This window comes from Balearica regulorum, chromosome 8 (genome assembly GCF_011004875.1).
Source record: "Balearica regulorum gibbericeps isolate bBalReg1 chromosome 8, bBalReg1.pri, whole genome shotgun sequence".
NCBI classification, from domain to species: domain Eukaryota; kingdom Metazoa; phylum Chordata; class Aves; order Gruiformes; family Gruidae; genus Balearica; species Balearica regulorum.
In genome coordinates, this window is record NC_046191.1 from 16,747,183 (window position 1) to 16,765,120 (window position 17,938).

General features: G+C 38.4%; 1 protein-coding gene across 1 annotated transcript in view; it reads right to left on the reverse strand.

Annotated features, from left to right (window-relative positions):
- The window catches only part of COL24A1 (collagen type XXIV alpha 1 chain), a 149,685-nt gene that overhangs the window by 41,138 nt on the left and 90,609 nt on the right, over positions 1 to 17,938 (reverse strand). The window contains 8 exon segments of the mRNA XM_075759848.1: positions 1,047 to 1,100; positions 2,380 to 2,424; positions 2,541 to 2,585; positions 2,886 to 2,939; positions 10,799 to 10,852; positions 11,609 to 11,662; positions 12,680 to 12,733; positions 14,565 to 14,618. Coding sequence (XP_075615963.1) covers positions 1,047 to 1,100; positions 2,380 to 2,424; positions 2,541 to 2,585; positions 2,886 to 2,939; positions 10,799 to 10,852; positions 11,609 to 11,662; positions 12,680 to 12,733; positions 14,565 to 14,618 — 414 coding nt within the window.

Genomic DNA, 17,938 nt, shown 5'->3' on the forward strand with positions numbered 1-17,938 from the left:
GTTAGAAAATACTTTTTCTGTTGACACATTGTGCCACTCCTACAAGTTGGCAGCTGAAGTAGGCAATTATATCCGAAAGAAAATTTATCAAAATAAAACCTGTCGTTGGCTGTTGGAATTTTTCTAGCCCTCAAAAAAAGTGCGGTGGCTTTCTGTAAGCATGTCACAGCCTATGGATTAGTAGAAATAATATTTAGTAATATTAGAAATAATAATAATTAGTAGAAATAATATACGTTATATCAACAGTTCACTTTCAAGATTTAAATTAACTATATATCATTTGATGTGCCAAATAACTTCAGAAGAAATGAAAACACACAATTTTTGACAGCTCTATTAGACTTCTGCACTATAAAATGGCAGCCTTCTCCCAAGTCCCCCTAGGACCTTACACACTCTTTCACTGTATTTATGTAACGTGATTTACCCCCATAGATGGTGATGCAATACTATTCCTGTCACAGCTACACCTTGCAGCACTTTGCATGTATTTGCTGCAGCTCCTGCATGATCTTCCCTTACAATATTAGCCACATAAAAGTCGGTGTGGCTTTGAAATAACCATCAGAACAAGAATCCATCCAGCGGAGGAATGTTTGAGGTTTATTATAACAGTCTCTCCTTTGTTGAAAATTTAACCTGCCCAAAAAGATGTGGGTCCCTGAGTTCCTGAACAACTACCCTAAAATTTGCCTGAAAAAAAACCCACCCTAGTATCTGTATTAGCACATACGTTTACATAATCATAATGTAGATGTCTACCTCAATGCAGTGTAAAGCCACATAAAATTGTGGTCCAGATTCTGCCATGCTGTCTTATGTTGTGCACCCCTTACTACAGTGCTGCCCCACATGATTAACAGGTCTCTTTACAAACAAGTTACACTAAGCAAGGGAAGCAGACTCTAGCCCTGCAGTTTTGGAACAATTACCCCACAATTCCAGCTGGCAATACTGAATCTTGGTAAAACAGAGCTTGAGTTACCAGGGAATTCAGTATAATATGTGGAAATTTTTTTAAGCAGGCATAAAGATCAACTTACTGGCTCTCCCATTGGTCCCCTGTCTCCTGTGGTTCCAGGAGGCCCAAGTAAACCCTGGAAGATTAAAATAAAATAAAAAAAATCACTGGAAACAAGCTGTTTCATATTCTGTGAAAAGCCACTTCCTCTCTTACTTCTGCTCACTCACCTTGTTCAGAAATACCCAAGAAATATGTGCAGCCTTTCTTTCTGGTTGATGTGCACTGCCGTATCACTAGCTTCCATAGCAGGTAAGGGACCCCTGAATAAATCCTTCCTTGGTTTCTTTTACATAAGGATGGATCCTAGCTGACCCACCACTTACTGGTTCCTCATCATTCTCCTTAGACTCATGTGCTGCTTGTATGCAAAAGCTGGGCCTAACCACAATGAGTGTCCTGCCCTACAAACTGTATTTGAGATGATCAGTAAGGTTCACAGCCCACTTTTCTTTCTGCTCAACATGGCTCATAGCATGTCTGTCTCAGTATATACTTTCTTCTAGAAACTGTAGCTGTAGGAGTAGTAGAGCAGTATCTTGTACTTTGCAATGTACTAATTCCCATCATTTCAACCGAATGAGGTTTTGCTTCATTCATTTATACATATATAAATACACCTAAAAGTCCTAATGTAGGAGGAACAAATGAAAACCCATCACGTCATGGGTAAGAGGCAACAAGTTCCCAAATCTGAGAAGAGGCAAGAGAGGTACAGTGACAACCAACAGTTTGAGTCTCAATTTTAGCACAAAATCACCACTACGGCTTTGTTTCTGCTTTTCTGCTTGCTTGCTTCCTTACTGAAAATCCAATACAATTTGGACTGACTGGTAATCTTTAAAAAGAAAAGCCTCAAATACAATATGCTAGATTTCCATTGAATGAAGCCGTAAAAGCAAGAATTTTCTCCTATGCATGTGATATACATTTTACACATTGTTCTATAGTTACCCCAACATGGATAGTACACAACTATTCTAAAAAATCTATCAAAGAATTATTTTTCTGTCACAACGACTTTTCTTCCTTAAAATCACAATAAAACTAAAAAGACCAAAGCAATTTCTAGGACCCCCCTACTAACTACAATTGTCATTTCTGCTGCAATTTGCTATCATATTGTATTCTGTAGAATATCATCCATGAAAACACTGGTCTTGTAGCAGACTAGACCACGTTCACATTTACTCTCACTTCTGCTCCTGATTGTTTGTACAAATAAACGCAAACCCTACTGTCGAAGTTTTCCAGCTGCTCTGAAGTAGATAAATTCCCTCATATCTGAGTGTGAAACAAAGTATGAGATTTTGTGGGGGGTTTTTTTGTGAAGTACTAGAGAATTTCATACTCACAAGTGCACCCTGATCTCCTCTTTCTCCTGGATTTCCAGCTTTACCCTGGTCAAAGAGAAATATTGAAAGACAATGCTGGCTTCAGATAATTTCCAAACCCAGCTAAGAAAATAGCAGTAACTCTATTAAGGGTTACTACAAACCTTGGCTCCAATACTTACAATGAGCCCAGGAACTCCTTTCTTTCCCGGATCTCCTCTTTCTCCCTAATAAATAACCAACAATGTGTGAATTCTATGTGCATTTGCTAGATAAGCTGCATACAGTTGCTGTCAGTTTAAATGCTGGGTAACTCCACAGAAAGTGCAGATTAAGGCTTAGATGGGTTTATACCATTATAAGGAAGTACCTGAAGGAGGCAGAAATTTGCAAATCTCCTCCTGGATTAAATGGAAATTTAGGACTTCTGACACGCTGGGCTGTTCTTTTGTTTGTTTGTTGTTTTTTCTTATCTGTTGTGGTCTATCTAAACGTTTTGCATTGTACTGAGCAATGCAAGCACTCACCTTAATGCCTTGTGTTCCTGGTTCTCCTAGAGGACCGTCTAGACCTCTTGGCCCCTGAATATTGAACAAGTGATTTGGAATATTAATTATGCATTTTTTTTATTACCATCAAGGAGATGCAACATACGCTTTATGAGAGGGGAAACATGTTTCATTAGCATGAAAACCAATTTTCATTGTATGTTAAGTGTGAAATAAAGCTTCAAAGAATAAGATACATTTCTGGTTTGCTGAAATATGAATTTAAGAAGAAAGACTTTTCTGAAAAATTTGTAAACAAAATGTTCAGGGTCTCTCTTGGACTCGGCTTGCTGATATTTTCTGCTGTCTTTTCCATCCACTTTGTATGCATGCAACAGACACATTTAGAAGCATTTAGATGAGCACTGACTATACAGAGTGCTTGCTTTTGAGCATAAATTGCATATGCAAAAATCCAGCTTGCTAGTAAGACTCTAAAACAGGCAGATAAAGTTCTTCCACTGGTCAACCAATTTGAGGTGAGATGAAAAGCAATTTATAATCTTGTATAGTGAACTGCTCTACTGTTAGACTAAGATATCTCTTGTAAATTGACTTTTTATAACCAACAGATGAACAAAGACAACCTATTATTGTATTATGACACAGCAAATATTTATTGCCAAAATATTCAGAAATTTTTATTTAAGATTGGAAACCTAAATCCATTAGTTTACAAGCAAATGAAAAATCCTTAAAATAGATCATGAGCAAAACGGAAAATACTATTTTATCCATGCTGAGGTAGGAGGTTATTTCATAATTCTGAACACCTTGACTGTTTGGGTATGGAAATAAAATTAAGACCAGTTGTTAACAACCTAAAGCCAATGATCCACTTTAAAGAAAGAGCTAGATAGTATCAAGACAGAGCCAGGCTCTTTACAGCAGCGTGCAGTGGAGGATGAGACACAACAGCTTTCCTGATGGCATCTGGGCTGGGCTGGCACCAGAAGGACCTGCACACTGCTATGGCAGTGCCTAGAGGAAAATGATCTGCATTTTCGGAGTGCATTTCTGAGTTGTAGAGAACCTTACATGGGTGGGTCCATGGTGTATAGTGCCTGGCATGCAACCATGACTGACTTCCAGAGAGTTGTAATACTGTTCTAAGTAACAATAGGAGCCTGTAAAATTACTTTGATGGAAGTACATCTGATATTATTTAGATTACTTTCCCCTCAAAAATGTCTGTGATTTCCATGTCCCTCTTGAATGTTTTGAGACAAAACACAGCAGAATTCTGTTCTCTCTGACCTGGATTTACTGATGCACATCAAAACCTCCTGTCAGAACAGAAGGTAAGCACCTACTCGCTTCTCTCTGAGCTACAGTGAAAAAATGTCTGACTGGTAACTCAGGAACACTGTGTATCCAGGATCACTTAGGCTTTCCTCCCGAAACAGAAAATCTCTCAAGGAAAGGCCTTTCCTGTGAGCCAATATATAATTACAATCCCTGGCAGAGCCAGAAATATCCCATGAGAAGCTTACCTGTCAGCATTTCAGTACTGCTGCTTCTGGCCAGCACAGGGGAACACACAGAAACCATAGGAAAAAGGAAAACGAACAGGCCAGGTCTGAATACTTTTGATACCTTCGTAGTTTAGGACACAGCTTTTGCGAGGCAATCCTTGGGTTAGCCTAGCCACCTTTCTTGTTTTGGGCCTAAGCCAGGACTGAGTATTTACAGGCATTTTTTATGCTAGAGGAGAAAAGAGACTACAGGGAGACAATGCTCTGGGTTGCTGCGCTATTCTCAGTGAGAAAGGTCCCAAACCAAAGGATACTGAAGTCTGTGGAAAAAAACTCCTAGTGACTTCAATGCACTCAGACACCAGAACCAAAACAGTAATGGTGTTTTCAAGGGTCGAGGCCTTTATAAAGAACAACAATTTAAGATTATGTAACTGTATAAGGCCAATTATTGAATTATTATGTAGCATAATTTAAAAGAAAAGCTAAACATCTTCATCAACTAATGTCAGGTTACTGACATCTATAATGCACACACAATGGGTTGTGACAAAAATTCAAGGCAAACTAAGCAGATTTAGAGTCCCGTGATCAGATATGCCTTTCAGGTGAAACATCTCAAAGAATGGGAGGAGAAGGGACAGGAGGAAACACTGAGATGGAGTGAGGACAGGTCATTAAGCTGGGGGGTAAAAGGGGAGAGAAGCTCACAGAAGAGCTGCAGAGGAATCACCTAGGGCAGCATAGGAAGGGGAAAATTGAGAGTGTTAAGCTGAGCAATTGCAGGATAGTTTTAGTGTTTCTCAGACTTTTGATACATAAACTGTCATTTGTCTCTGTGCACCCTCCACAGGGCTGATCAGGGGATAGAATCTCAAGATGAAATATTCAAGAAAAAAAAGGACACACTTTGTTGTACAGATTTGTGTAATAAAGAAACTTCTTTCTAGGTTTTATGTCCTATCATTAATAACATTAACAGATAAATTCTTTTAACACTTGTGACTTCCTTTTAACCATAAAGGGGGTCATAGCTCATAGTTTGAGAAACAGTCCTGTCAGGAGACTGCACAGGATTCTCAGTCTGTGTTAAGTGCATTAACACACCAAAACCCTTCTGCCAGTCACACAGATCTCCACTTCAGAGTTCACATCAACAGCCTAATCGCTAGGAAGAGCATGACAACTGATTTGATTGCTAATAATCAAGCAGAAAGGCCTACCATTCAAAACACCAACCTTCTCCTATGTAATTTTGAATAGAAAAAAACCAAAACAGAAACCAACAGGATGCTCAGCTTCTGGCTCTGGGCCATGCCTGCCTTTAGCCAGCCACAGAACAGTATGCAGGAATCCAAGGGAAAGGCAATTTAATATTGTAACAAAAGCACACCATAACATTCCTATAAATAGTATGGTGTGAGTCATTATTGGCACAGATTAATTGGATCTGTATAATTTCCTACTATAGCTAGTACAGAATGAGATACACACATGATTTGCCTGCTGTTATTTAATTTAGGTTGCAACAGAGCTGAGGAGTAAAGCTGCCAAATGATTGCTGCTACTATTTTCTTTGGCGTAGATTCAGCTTTGTTTCTAAAATGGAACACACGACATTGAAAACTCTAGGATGATAAGCTGAGAAAAAGTTCATTAAGAAGGCAAGAAGCACCAGTTAACTCTTTTTTGTTCTTTCTCATCCTGCCTCCTAAATATAAGAGTGAAAATACCTTAAGGCACATTATGTAGCTACTTTTTGGTGGTTGCTCTTTTTGGTGGTTGATACGGAAGAATACTAAGAAAAAAGTGACACCAATTTTAGTCTCACCTCCTTTGAAGAATTAAGACAGACAAAACACACTCAGCTATTGATACATCACAAAGCACACTGGCCACTTGTTTCACATAACCCTGAAGCGCACACATTTTTCTAGGGTTCCATATTTCTTGCTGTGAGACGTATGAAAGATACCACTCATTAAAAACTCTACTGGTTGCTACAGACATGAGCTCCTGTTGCCTGACCCAAAATTTACAGCACTTAAGTAATTTATCTGCATTTTCAAAATTGAATTTCCTGAGCTGCATTCCAGGAAAGTAAGAGGGGAAAAAAATATTGCTTTTGTGCTTTAAAATACCAAACATCAGCCTGAAGAATACTAACTGGTAATAATCATAGCAGCTACTGAGAATTTTGCTTACATCTCACTCACAAAATGAATCTAACAATACAGGACCTCTTCCTCTCAAATTAAATGCAACAGTTATATTAGTTGGAGCTTATGGTATGAACTAAAGCAGAACCAGTCTCTGACATTGTAGTTTTCTTCTTCATACATTAGCATCAAGAACAACAACAAAAATGCTACAATGGCTTCATGGCTGCCTACACTGCTACCAGCACGTCTTCCAGACCAATATATTTCTTCATTCTGGTCATGGAGAGAAATTCCTTCTCTTGGATACAGATATTCCCACTCCCCAGTGTCATTCTGCCATTGAAGTATCTACAAAGCAGTGTTCTTCCTCTGTGTTTTCATGAGATTAACGCTAAAAAATAGAATGAGATTAACACTAAAAAAATAAAACCTCCCACATGATTCCAGCTGAAGCACATCAAGTCTGGAGCACGAGCTGAGGAAGCTCTGTGCTAGCACTATGCTCAGTGGCATATCCCTCCAAATCCCCTGACGCGAGATACTCCATTGACTCCTAGACAGCCTGCATTCAGACTGGCCAGAACTCCTCCTGTAACCAGAGCCTGAGCAGCTGGATACTCTCAGGCAGAAGTAGGCTGCTGGTGAATCTTGGATGCAAACTGGTTGCTGAAAGGTCCAAATTTATGAGATGAAGGATTCCACTCTGTGACAGTGCAGAAGTAGAGGGGGTCAGTTGCTCCTAAGACTTCCTGCAGATTCCAGCTGTGAAGACGGGATACGTTCTTGTTTCAGTACACAAACAAAGGGGAATTTCCATATGCTGCTATTTAACTTCAGTATGTGACTGCAGTATGCGTTTTTTCCAGAGGGCGTGCAAACAGAGTTGAGATTCTGAACCCTTCTCTTTCTGAATCAAATTCATCTGGTGGTGATGACAAACCCCAGGTTTCAGGCCTCCCCCAGATATTTTTCCTTATTTGAGATGTCAGCTTTGGTCTGATATTTGATCTTGAGAGCAGAACAAAATTCTTAGGAGCTTCAGTGGGAGTTTGTTCGCAGAGCCCGAAGACCTTGGTCTGCTCCGAGATCCCCTTCCTGAAGCATTCCCCAGTCATGCTGGATGGAGGCAAAGTATAAACCACAGCTCCAAACTGGGACTTCCACAGGGCTTGGGATGCTTGGGATTTATTTTGAGTGATCTTTAATTATAAGCAGTGTATTCCATGCATGTGCTGCCAAAATCATAGAGACAGACTCCCTCAAAGATTCCTGTCTCATTGGCAGAAGATGTGACGCTTCCTTAAATAAATTATCTTCTACCTTCAAAACAGAATCTAAAGTAAACTAAGTCGTTCCCCCAGCCGTAAAAAACAATCAACCAGGTAGCAGATGCTGCTGGGAGTGAGGAGAGCCTGCAGGGGAGGACTCAGGCTCATGTCAGTAGCTTGGCTCTGACTCCAGCCATGGTGATGCTGGCAGACGGGCTTGCCGGGGGGGAAGGATCAGAGGAGGAGTTGAGAGGGGAACACTATGTCCAGAGGAATTAAAATGTATAACCTGCAGCAATTCAGTACCAATCTCAGACATGACTATTTACACAAAATTACTTTTGAGCTAGCCTTCTAACTCACTGCATCCTATCGGCCATCAGTCAAACTCCAGTGGACCGATAGGACCCAAGGGATTTTCCTTTTTAGATGAAACTCAAACATCAGTATTTTACAGTGAAAATGAGTGCATATGCATACTCATCTGTTGCCACTGGCTTGTGTGTCCAAATCCAGCATAACACTTCAGCATTTGTTTCACTTTCAGACACGCTCCTACTGAAATCAGAGAGGTAAGGCACCTGTTTTACTGAGTCAGGTCACCGAAGAAGAAGTGGTGCCAAGCTGCTACTTCTTTTCAGCCTCACAATTGCTTTGCATTTCTGTTTTGATTTACATTTTCAAATCTGCCTGTGAAGCAAAAAGGCTGTTTTTCCCTCCATTCCACTAAACCAAAGCAGAGATTCGCACTCCTGGCAGAAGGCTGCCTCAGTTATTGACACAGGGCTCCCAGGAGCCCCTGGAGCCTCTCTCCACTGAACGCACTTGCACAAGCACCTTTGGAACGCTTCAGGAGCTACTTCTCCACTAGTTGATGCCTGGGGTTGGGCACTCCTGCTTACACCAATTCTTGGTGCTTATCAGTGGGGGTGGATTCTCTGCAGCTAATTAAGGTTTCTCTTTGAATTTTGTTAGATATGTTGCATAAACAAATATATCTGCATTTCAATTTTGCCTGACAAACAGATCTCAATAAATTCCTTTTTCTGGGCACTGATAGATTACATGTGTGACACATTTGGTTGTGAAAATAAGCAGGTAACCTGTAAGGTGTGGGAAGCATTTGCTATTTCTGCATGTGAAATTACCAAAGTAATACTGAATATTTCTTATTGTATACGATTTTGTGGTTTGTTTTTTAACAGATAATTCATTATTAAATTAAAATGTCCATTATTAAATTAGCAAATTAATTCCCCAGAAAGAAATTTTTACTAATATATCTTTTAAAATAAGCTTTAAAAACCCCACATCTATTGTAAGGGAAAAATGAAGACTATTTTCAGATGACCACACAGATTCTTTCTGATGATGGTAGGTACGCTCTTTTCCATGAGCTGCTGAGATAACTTCCTTAATCCTGAAACACAGACTCAGACAAATCTCCTACTGATAGGTACTTCAGACAAGCACAAGAAGTTCTAAGCGTATGTAGATATATGCTCAAATCTGCTTCACCTATTTAAGGAAACTGAAGTCTGGGATAAATTATACTCCAATGTCTGAAACTAAACAAAACAAAAAAACCCCAAAACTTGGCATTGCCAGCTGGAAACCTCTCTAATACAGGGTAACCCAGAACCACTATTGCAGACTTTTAACAGAAATGATACATTTCATATGCTACATTTCACAAATTGTTCCTACAAACTGCACCATGAACAAAGAGGTAAATTAAAACACATTTCTTCTGAAGGAGGAAACCATACTATAGAAGGAAGATTCATTTGAAACAAAGTTTCTCTCTTGAATAATCCTGTAGTGTACTGTGAAGTTGCTAAGCATTGTATATTTTGAATATAGAGAAGATTCAAAATATTGTAAATTTCAAAATATTTCATATTTTAAAAGTAATGAACATACAAAATATGGTTTCAAATATACTATATTAATATTAAAATATACAACATATTCAGATAGACTATTTTGAATATACTGAAAATATAACTCTTTACCCAATCTCTTATTTAATAGTTTAGCAATCATGAAAAAGTGATGTAGAAGAATATATAGTTAATAGATTTTGTATTACAAAGTTTGCTAATCACAACATTTTCTAATCTAAAATCTTATTTAAAATGCAATGCATGCTTCTCAAGTATCTACACTTGCTCATGCTGCAACCGAACCCATCTATACTATGAACTGGAATTGCTTCCTGCAGGCACCATGAGCTCAGACTGCAAAAACATGACCAAAAACCCCTCCAAATCCAGGAAGTGCAAGCAACTGGTGGGGTTTATGAAGGAAAGTGTTTATGAAAACCACATAGCAAACTATCCCTAGGTAACAAACTGTAATACTTTCATTGATACTGATTATATGCATTGTGATCAAATACTCAAACAAATTGATATGGACAGACTCCTTTGCTTGCGTGGGCTTTGGATTAGTGCTTTGTATACAGTGAAAAAATGGTTCCCATTTGCCTGATAAAAATGCATGAAATGGAAATGACAGCCTAATCAGAGGTTTGAGATTCTAGCATACACTATCTTCTGACTTTGCTTCTTCCTCTCTCAGAGCTACATTTGGGTGATTTTGATTGTCTTTCTAAAGACATACATGACATGCAGATAAAGAAAATAGTCCTTAAAATATTGAAACAGTCCAATGGTAGTTATAAATGCCACCATTTGTGTATTTATGTATACAGAAGATAAGGCCAGCGGTCATTTTGGTTCTGGTCCTGGTCTCAGCTGAAATCAATGACAAAACCCCATTTAACTGTAATGTGAGGAAAAACAAAGATTCATACAGTTTCCTACATGGAAATACAAATATCGTCTGTCTGATTTCAGTACAAATGGCTTAGATTTGGAGGATAGAGTTCAAAGGAAGCAACTGGACATGGGTTACATGTCAGATTCATATTGGCAACGCACTGCTCTCTGCTCTAAGTTACATGAAACAGCAATATTACTTACTCTTCTTCCCTTAGGTCCCTGTGGCCCTGGTGGTCCTCTTGCCCCTGAAGGTCCCTACATGTCAAATAAACTTATTATTAATTGTCTTCTATACACAGATTACTGAAAATCACAAGGCTTATGCTCATTGAGTAATAATCAATGCAACCAATACAAACCAATCACTTTCGCTCATGGTTCAAATTCAAATAATTGTGTTAGTACAATTAATCTAGAAAAACCTAAATAAGAGACACTAAGTAACTTTATTCTGAATAAGAAATCATGATGTGACTGTTGGATGAATTACTTCTGTCCAACATCCCCAAATTGCTAAAGGATACTTGTATTTCAGCAACGTTATGTTAAAAAACCTAGTAAGTTCTGATAAAAGACTCAGGTTTTGTCTGTAATGAAGACCCATAGTAGCCAAGTCATAATGCAATTATACACAGCAAATTAGAATATAATTTATTTTTGATTAACAATGAAACTAAACACATCATTAATATATTTAAATTATATTAGGCATCAGTGAATTAAAAATAAAATTGCTGTGCAATTATAAACCATCCTTAAAAAATTCTGTTCCCCTACTTGTCTCAGAGTGATTTTTAAATGGATAAGTAAATTATATAATTAGTTTTCCTGTCTCTCATGGATCATCCTGGTAAAGAGCAGGTGAACAGACTTTGTGTCCAGATGTGTAAATTTTCATGACAGCTTTATAGACCGCAGTACAAATTAGAAACCATTCTTAGCTTCAGCAGAGCAAAAAGACAATTTGGAAATGCTAACTTTATGTCAAACCAAAGCACACTTTATACCTACAGGTGATCCTTCTGGCCCCACAGGTCCTGGGCCTCCTGGAGGTCCTGGGTAGCCCTAGAATTGAAATAAATATGGAAAAGATAAAACAGTTTTATTGAAATTGTTATTATAAAACCAATAATACATCCAGTTATTTACCTGAAAAATTGGAGATAAGTTAATAAAATGTTTAATCTTGTAAGATTTACTCCCAAAATTTTGTTTAGAACACAGGTATTTGTTTGGATATATCACAGTAATCATTAAAGCAACCGAAGATGTTTTTCCACACACAGCACTAGGTGATGACATGGATTTACTGAAACAAAAGCTGCTAAGTTCCAAATTAATTTCAAAATCCTCATGTTAAGGCTGTGACAGTGGGAACAGAAAGTGGCCACATCCTGGTGTGGGCAGGACTGACCAAGACAAAATGCATTCTCTATGCTTTCCGGAGCCATCATAGTGCTCGCTAGCAAACACACAACCAAACCCTAACCACTTCTTGAGAACTGCAACATGAATGTGACAATAGGTGCATGTGTATACCTTTTTATTTCTGTGCCCCAACAATCTACTTAACTTGACAGTGGCCTCTAGACTGTCTAATGCTGCGTGAAATGTTGCATCCCGATTTAGGACAAGTGGGGTTGTCAGGAAGCCAGTCCTCCCACCAGAGTGGCACGCAGGGGCTGCCTGGGTACTGCTGTGCAGTAGAATTAGAAGTGATGCTGGTTACCAGTTTGTCTAGTAGAATAACCTGTGTTAAACCAGTCTACATAGGAGATCATTCATTTACTTTTCCTCCTTTCAATTCGTTGTGTTTAATTTTTTTTTAATGTAAGTCTGCTTAGAGCCATTTTTTAAAAATGCAGTTGCTTTGCTGCTTCATTCAGCGAATCACTTTGTAATGTCACTTCCGTAGAGGGGATAAAGCTGCTAAAAGAAACTTCCTAGGAAGAACACATCATAAATACTACTATTTTCCACAAAGGTTGCACATTCAGAAGAATGAGAATTTATTACTGTTTTGGAAATTAAAGCACCTTCGTGAGTAACATAATTATGGATTCTACATTATTTGTGACTTACCACGACACCTTTCTCTCCAGGAGGACCTACTGGTCCTGGACTCCCTCGGTCTCCCTTTAACAAAAAATTAAAAAGAAAATAACAGTGAGTGCTCTTTCCCTGATTTGTTCCATCTCCCTCAAGCCAGGCATATCTGGCCAACAAGGCTAACCTGCAAAAACTACAGCAACCCAAGAGGTCTTTCATGAGGGTTGTAGCCCATAGTCTGCAAGAGACTTGGTTGCTAAAGGGAATAACTTTTTGCGGTGCATAACACCATTGGTTCAGGCACTGTCCTTCAGCAACAGTGCAGAGGCCGTTTTTCGCTTTTGTTGAATTTCTGCACTCCTTCCTCCTACAAACTCACCCACATTTTGAAAAGATGATAAAACTGAATTTCTGTCTTCCCTTTTCCTAGAAGGCTGAAGAAGAGATTTGGTACATCAGTCTTTGTGAACTGCAGCTAGCAGATCCCCTTTCTCTCTGTTAGGGGCAGCGCATTTATGGTTATGTTGTTCTTTAATCTATAAAATTCACCACAACAAACAAGCTGAAAAGAAAATTTTGCTCCCCTCTCCCTCATTTCTTCAGTATGTTTTAGGAAAGCAAAGATCTAAAAGCAAAACCAGTCCTTCAGCACACTTTCTCATGTTTTATTCATATAAAACATCCGGTCCAAACATCAGGCTTTGTTGTAGATTATCCCCATATAAATATTACCTTTTTATTACAGATAGTACATACAACATAGTGATAATGCTATATTTTTTGTTGCATACTGTTAAAGACACATTTCTTTAAAGTAATTACACTGGAAGCATGTTTGTCATTTAAGTCCACATAGCATGTTTACATTGTACTGTTTAACCCATAAAGGAGGAAGATAATAAATTCTACATAAATAGCACAGCAATAACAACAATTATTGCACCATGCAGAAGCTTGCTTTCATTTGCTGATAGATTAGTCTTTTACTGCCTTTTTCCTCCAAGCTAAACTAGCAGCAGTATCCCAAGGTAATCTTTGTTGGCCCAATTTTAAAGAATAAGAATCCTTTGACACTGAATTCTAAGACAATATTATGATTAAAATCATACGAGAGTTGTCTAAATTTTAGTTTTAACAAGCAGTACTTTCCATGGACGTATTTCCTTTCATAGATTATATAAATTATAATCAGATTTGCATGGAAGTTCTAATACATTATTAAGACTTTCTCAATAAAATATCTAAATAGCAGCCACCAGTCTAGGTGAAATAATTCAGCCCTGCAGGGAAGAAATATAAGTGGTGCTGAATCATTCTGACAAACAATTATGTGTTTATTATAATTGAAGCTGACATGCAGTCCAGTAATAGTTTCCTGTTTTTCAGTTTTAAAATACTTCACCTAAATAAAATCATGTCAAATATGTTTAAGCTATTTATACTGTTCTAGTCACATTAAGTTTGCCAAGCTTTGCTTTCATAAACACAACTGTTACTGCACAGCAGACAAAACTAACAACGTTGTCGTCTTTATTCAGTAAACGCATACAGCCAAATTTCTACTTTTGTCTCTTCGGTATGTAGCAGTGTATAACCAGTGACTACTGTATAAACCAAGCGCAATTTATCCCACTTTCTGTGAATTGATAGCAGTGGATAGTAAAGGAAGTGCCATAATATCAGCAAGATATCAAATCTATCAGCTCTAAATTCATTGCCAAGTGAAATCAAGGATACCAGGTACATACCTCAAATAACAGCATTTGGGTTACCGTTTATTACATCCCTGTGCTCTGAAATAGCTACATGAATATTAGCATTGTCAGTAGTCTGTAAACAATCTCTCACTGATATTTTATCACCCCAATGGTTTTCAAAGCTGATTTTTGCTGCTGAGTAGTCAGATACGTTATTATACCTTTTCACCAAGGCTTCCAGATGGCCCAGTTTCTCCAGGTAAGCCAGCTGATCCCTGTAGAAAAAGCAAGCAGACTTTTATTAGTACAATGTCCATACTAGTCCACAGTTGGCAGCTCCCCAGCGACCCAGCAGCAGAGCATGGCACATTTCTTCATCCCGGAGAACCACTGGTCTATTTGTGTAAGTGCTCGTCTGGGGAAGTGCAGACTGCACAAGGTAACCTGGTTTACAATCTCTGCAGGAGGATCACTGCATCTAGATACACCAATAGTAAATGGTGACTGCGGGAAAAGAAATTACATTAATTTAATTATCATACTGTGCCACCACCTAAGGTCTGCCACTGAGCTCCGTCTTACAGTGCTAGAAGCTTTACAAACATACAATTAAAGGTGATAATTGCACTCCGCTAGTGCTTCAGTCTGACCACAAATTTCAAGGGGAGTAAGTTCAGTGGAACAAAGTAAACGCCAGTCAAAACAAAAATTATATCGGATCAGGTGGTGTCAGAATTTTCTCTTTAAGTGTTGTAGCCCCAAATGCCTTTGAAGTCAGGAGATCAGAGCCTTTCAGTCCTTTTAAAAATGAAATAACTCTCTCCTGAGGCTCTCCCACAAATTTCCACTGGACAGAACAAGTACCACCATATGGAATAGGAAACATGAGAGGAAATACTTTAAGAAAGCTTATTCCCGAGTGCTTGCAATATGCTCTTTATTATCAAATGAAAAGGAAAAAATAATTATAGTGCAAGGCCCCAGTTGAGAAAAGTACAAAACGGTGAGCTTGAAGAAAAAACAATAGATGACCAGAGTACATCGCATGACTGCTCATGAAAGATGGCAGAAATATGGAAGCTCCTAGTAGTGACATAATACACAACTGTACTGTGTCTGTAACACTTTAAAAAGCAAAAATTATTTGCCCTTTAAAAGGTGCAAATAAATGGAAATTCATACATTGGCATTACTATCTCTACACAAGTAGGAATGTACTAACTTAAGCAGCACTACACTGGCACTTAAGTGAGATTTTTTTAAAAAAAAGCATTATTTCTGAGCTCACTAGACAGCTTGTATTCCTTTCAAGAGCTTAGTAATAGTTTATTCTATAGAAATAGTATCATAGCAGAAAGACAACATTCCAGTCTGAGATCTCTGCTTTCAGGAAAAAAACCCAAACCAAAAAAAAATCCACCTTTTTTTTTAGCTTTTACCTGTATAATTTCAATAGAGTTCAGCCTCAAGTACTCTAACGTAACAGGTGCAAAGTAACTAAGGCTTTATGATGGCTTCTTATTTTCTTGGACTGCTAGCTCCTCTAGAAATCTCACAGTTTAAATATATTGCAATAAGCCATTGATACAGCTGCCTTTGAGGCTGACAATACTGGCACAAACTACTTTCTGGAAGGGGCTAAAGAGATAGACAGGAATCTCTTTGGCTGCTGGACCAGTGTGTTATGCGTGAGAACTTGTGTATTATATGTCAGAACTGAGATGTCTCTTGGCAGCAGCCAAAGATTTGTCCTGGTGATACTGGCACTAAGGTGATGTGCAGACGTCACTGGCAGGAATGAGGAACTTCCATGACGAACTCTGAGAACGAAAGCTACCACTGCTACCAGTCATGGCCAACTGTGGGCCTCAGCACCAGGCAGAAATCTGAGAGACAAAGAACTACCCTCATCAAGATAAGGGATGTGGAGGTATGGTTTCAAAAGGCTAAAGACTAATCACTTTGATTCTCTTATTCCAGAAAGGACAGAAAACATAATCAGAGCCAAGATGTAACTCAGACCTATTCTCCATCCACAGAGACACTCCTGATCTCCCAGCCAATGCCACACTGTTTACAGGACTGAAGACACTGATTAGAAAGACAGATAGCTGTGCCTCACACCAGCAGTGAAGCGTTTACAATACAGCCCCTAATCAAGTCCCCTTTTCAATTCAAAAGTATTGTCTTTTTACTTAGTTGCTCTGGTCTGAAAGAGAAGGAATGACTGAGAAACAGTGATTGTGAACATGCTGTTGTGTTACCCAGCACAGTAGGTCTAGCCTACACCACCTTCCAGAACGAGGACAAAAAATGGCTATTAAGTAGCAAGCTTCCTAGACACTGACTATTCCTCAAAAGAAAGTAAAGAAAATTTACAGTAAAAATGCTAAAAGAAGAAAGTAGATTTTTGTTCATACAAAAGATGGGAAAAAACCTCTGCATGAATGGAAGTGAATATATATGGAAAGCAAAAATAGTCAAGATGGCAGTAAGAATTGAAGTCAGTGAAATGGTAAAAGGCAATAGAGACTTCAAGAGGAATGAAAGGAAAAGAAGTTCATGACAGGTTAACTAAATCCTCCTCCACTCCTCCAGCCAAAACAGAGGGCAAGTATCTGAGACTGGGATAAAGATAGGGTAGGTATGTGCAGAGGCAAGAGTGGGGGAAAAAGCTTACTTAGGAATATAATTTTGGTCCTTAAAACAACTAGTAGCATACAGTGAAGAAAAAGTGCAATCAGAGAGCAAAACATCTTGTTCCATCAATACATTAGCTATAAGGTACTGTTTTCCCTATGGAGTTTCTTAAAGATCACGTGGCCCCTTAAATCCCAAATTTGGATTGGTTTATTACAGAGACCAGTCACTAAGACTGGACTGAGGTTTCAACTCTTTCTCATTCTTATGTACGAGGATGAATACAGTCCAAAGCAGGTTTGTTGAGGCAGTGTCTTCCAGCATCCTTTCAACCCTTTGGAAAGCAGTGGTGGATTCCAAAAATCAAGTTGAATGTATTAGGCAACAGAAAAGTAAAGGAAAAACCCCCTCAAATCTTTAAAAAAAAAATCATGCTTTTAAACCTTATTAAAAAAATAATCATAAGCTTTCATTTACAAGGATTTGTGTAAAACTCTCCAGTGACAATAACAGCATTTTAGAAACCTTCCTGACAGGAGCATTTTTGTGGAAAATTAATCAGAGACCAGATCTCAGAACTAACACATGCACTGAGAAAGACAAAAACATCTTGCCAGAGCATATGCTCTGTGTTATAAACTGGACCGTGGCTGAGTAATTGAAAACACATTGTATACTTAACACAAACCCAAGTATAGAGTAATCCATTGAAAAGCTTGGTAGTGAGAAATGAATATTCAGCTGGTTCCAAACATTCCTGTGGAAGCAGTTACCTGTCAGGTTGTACACTCACAAGTTCTGCTGTGTTAACTGAAAATGTTCCAGTCCAAAGTTATTTAGAATTCAGCATTTTCTAACATTTTTACTCAACATCATTTAATGAGATGATACAAGTAAGTTTATAATGTTGTCTTGCCACAACAGCATTTCTCTAAGAACATTTTTGGTATTTCCA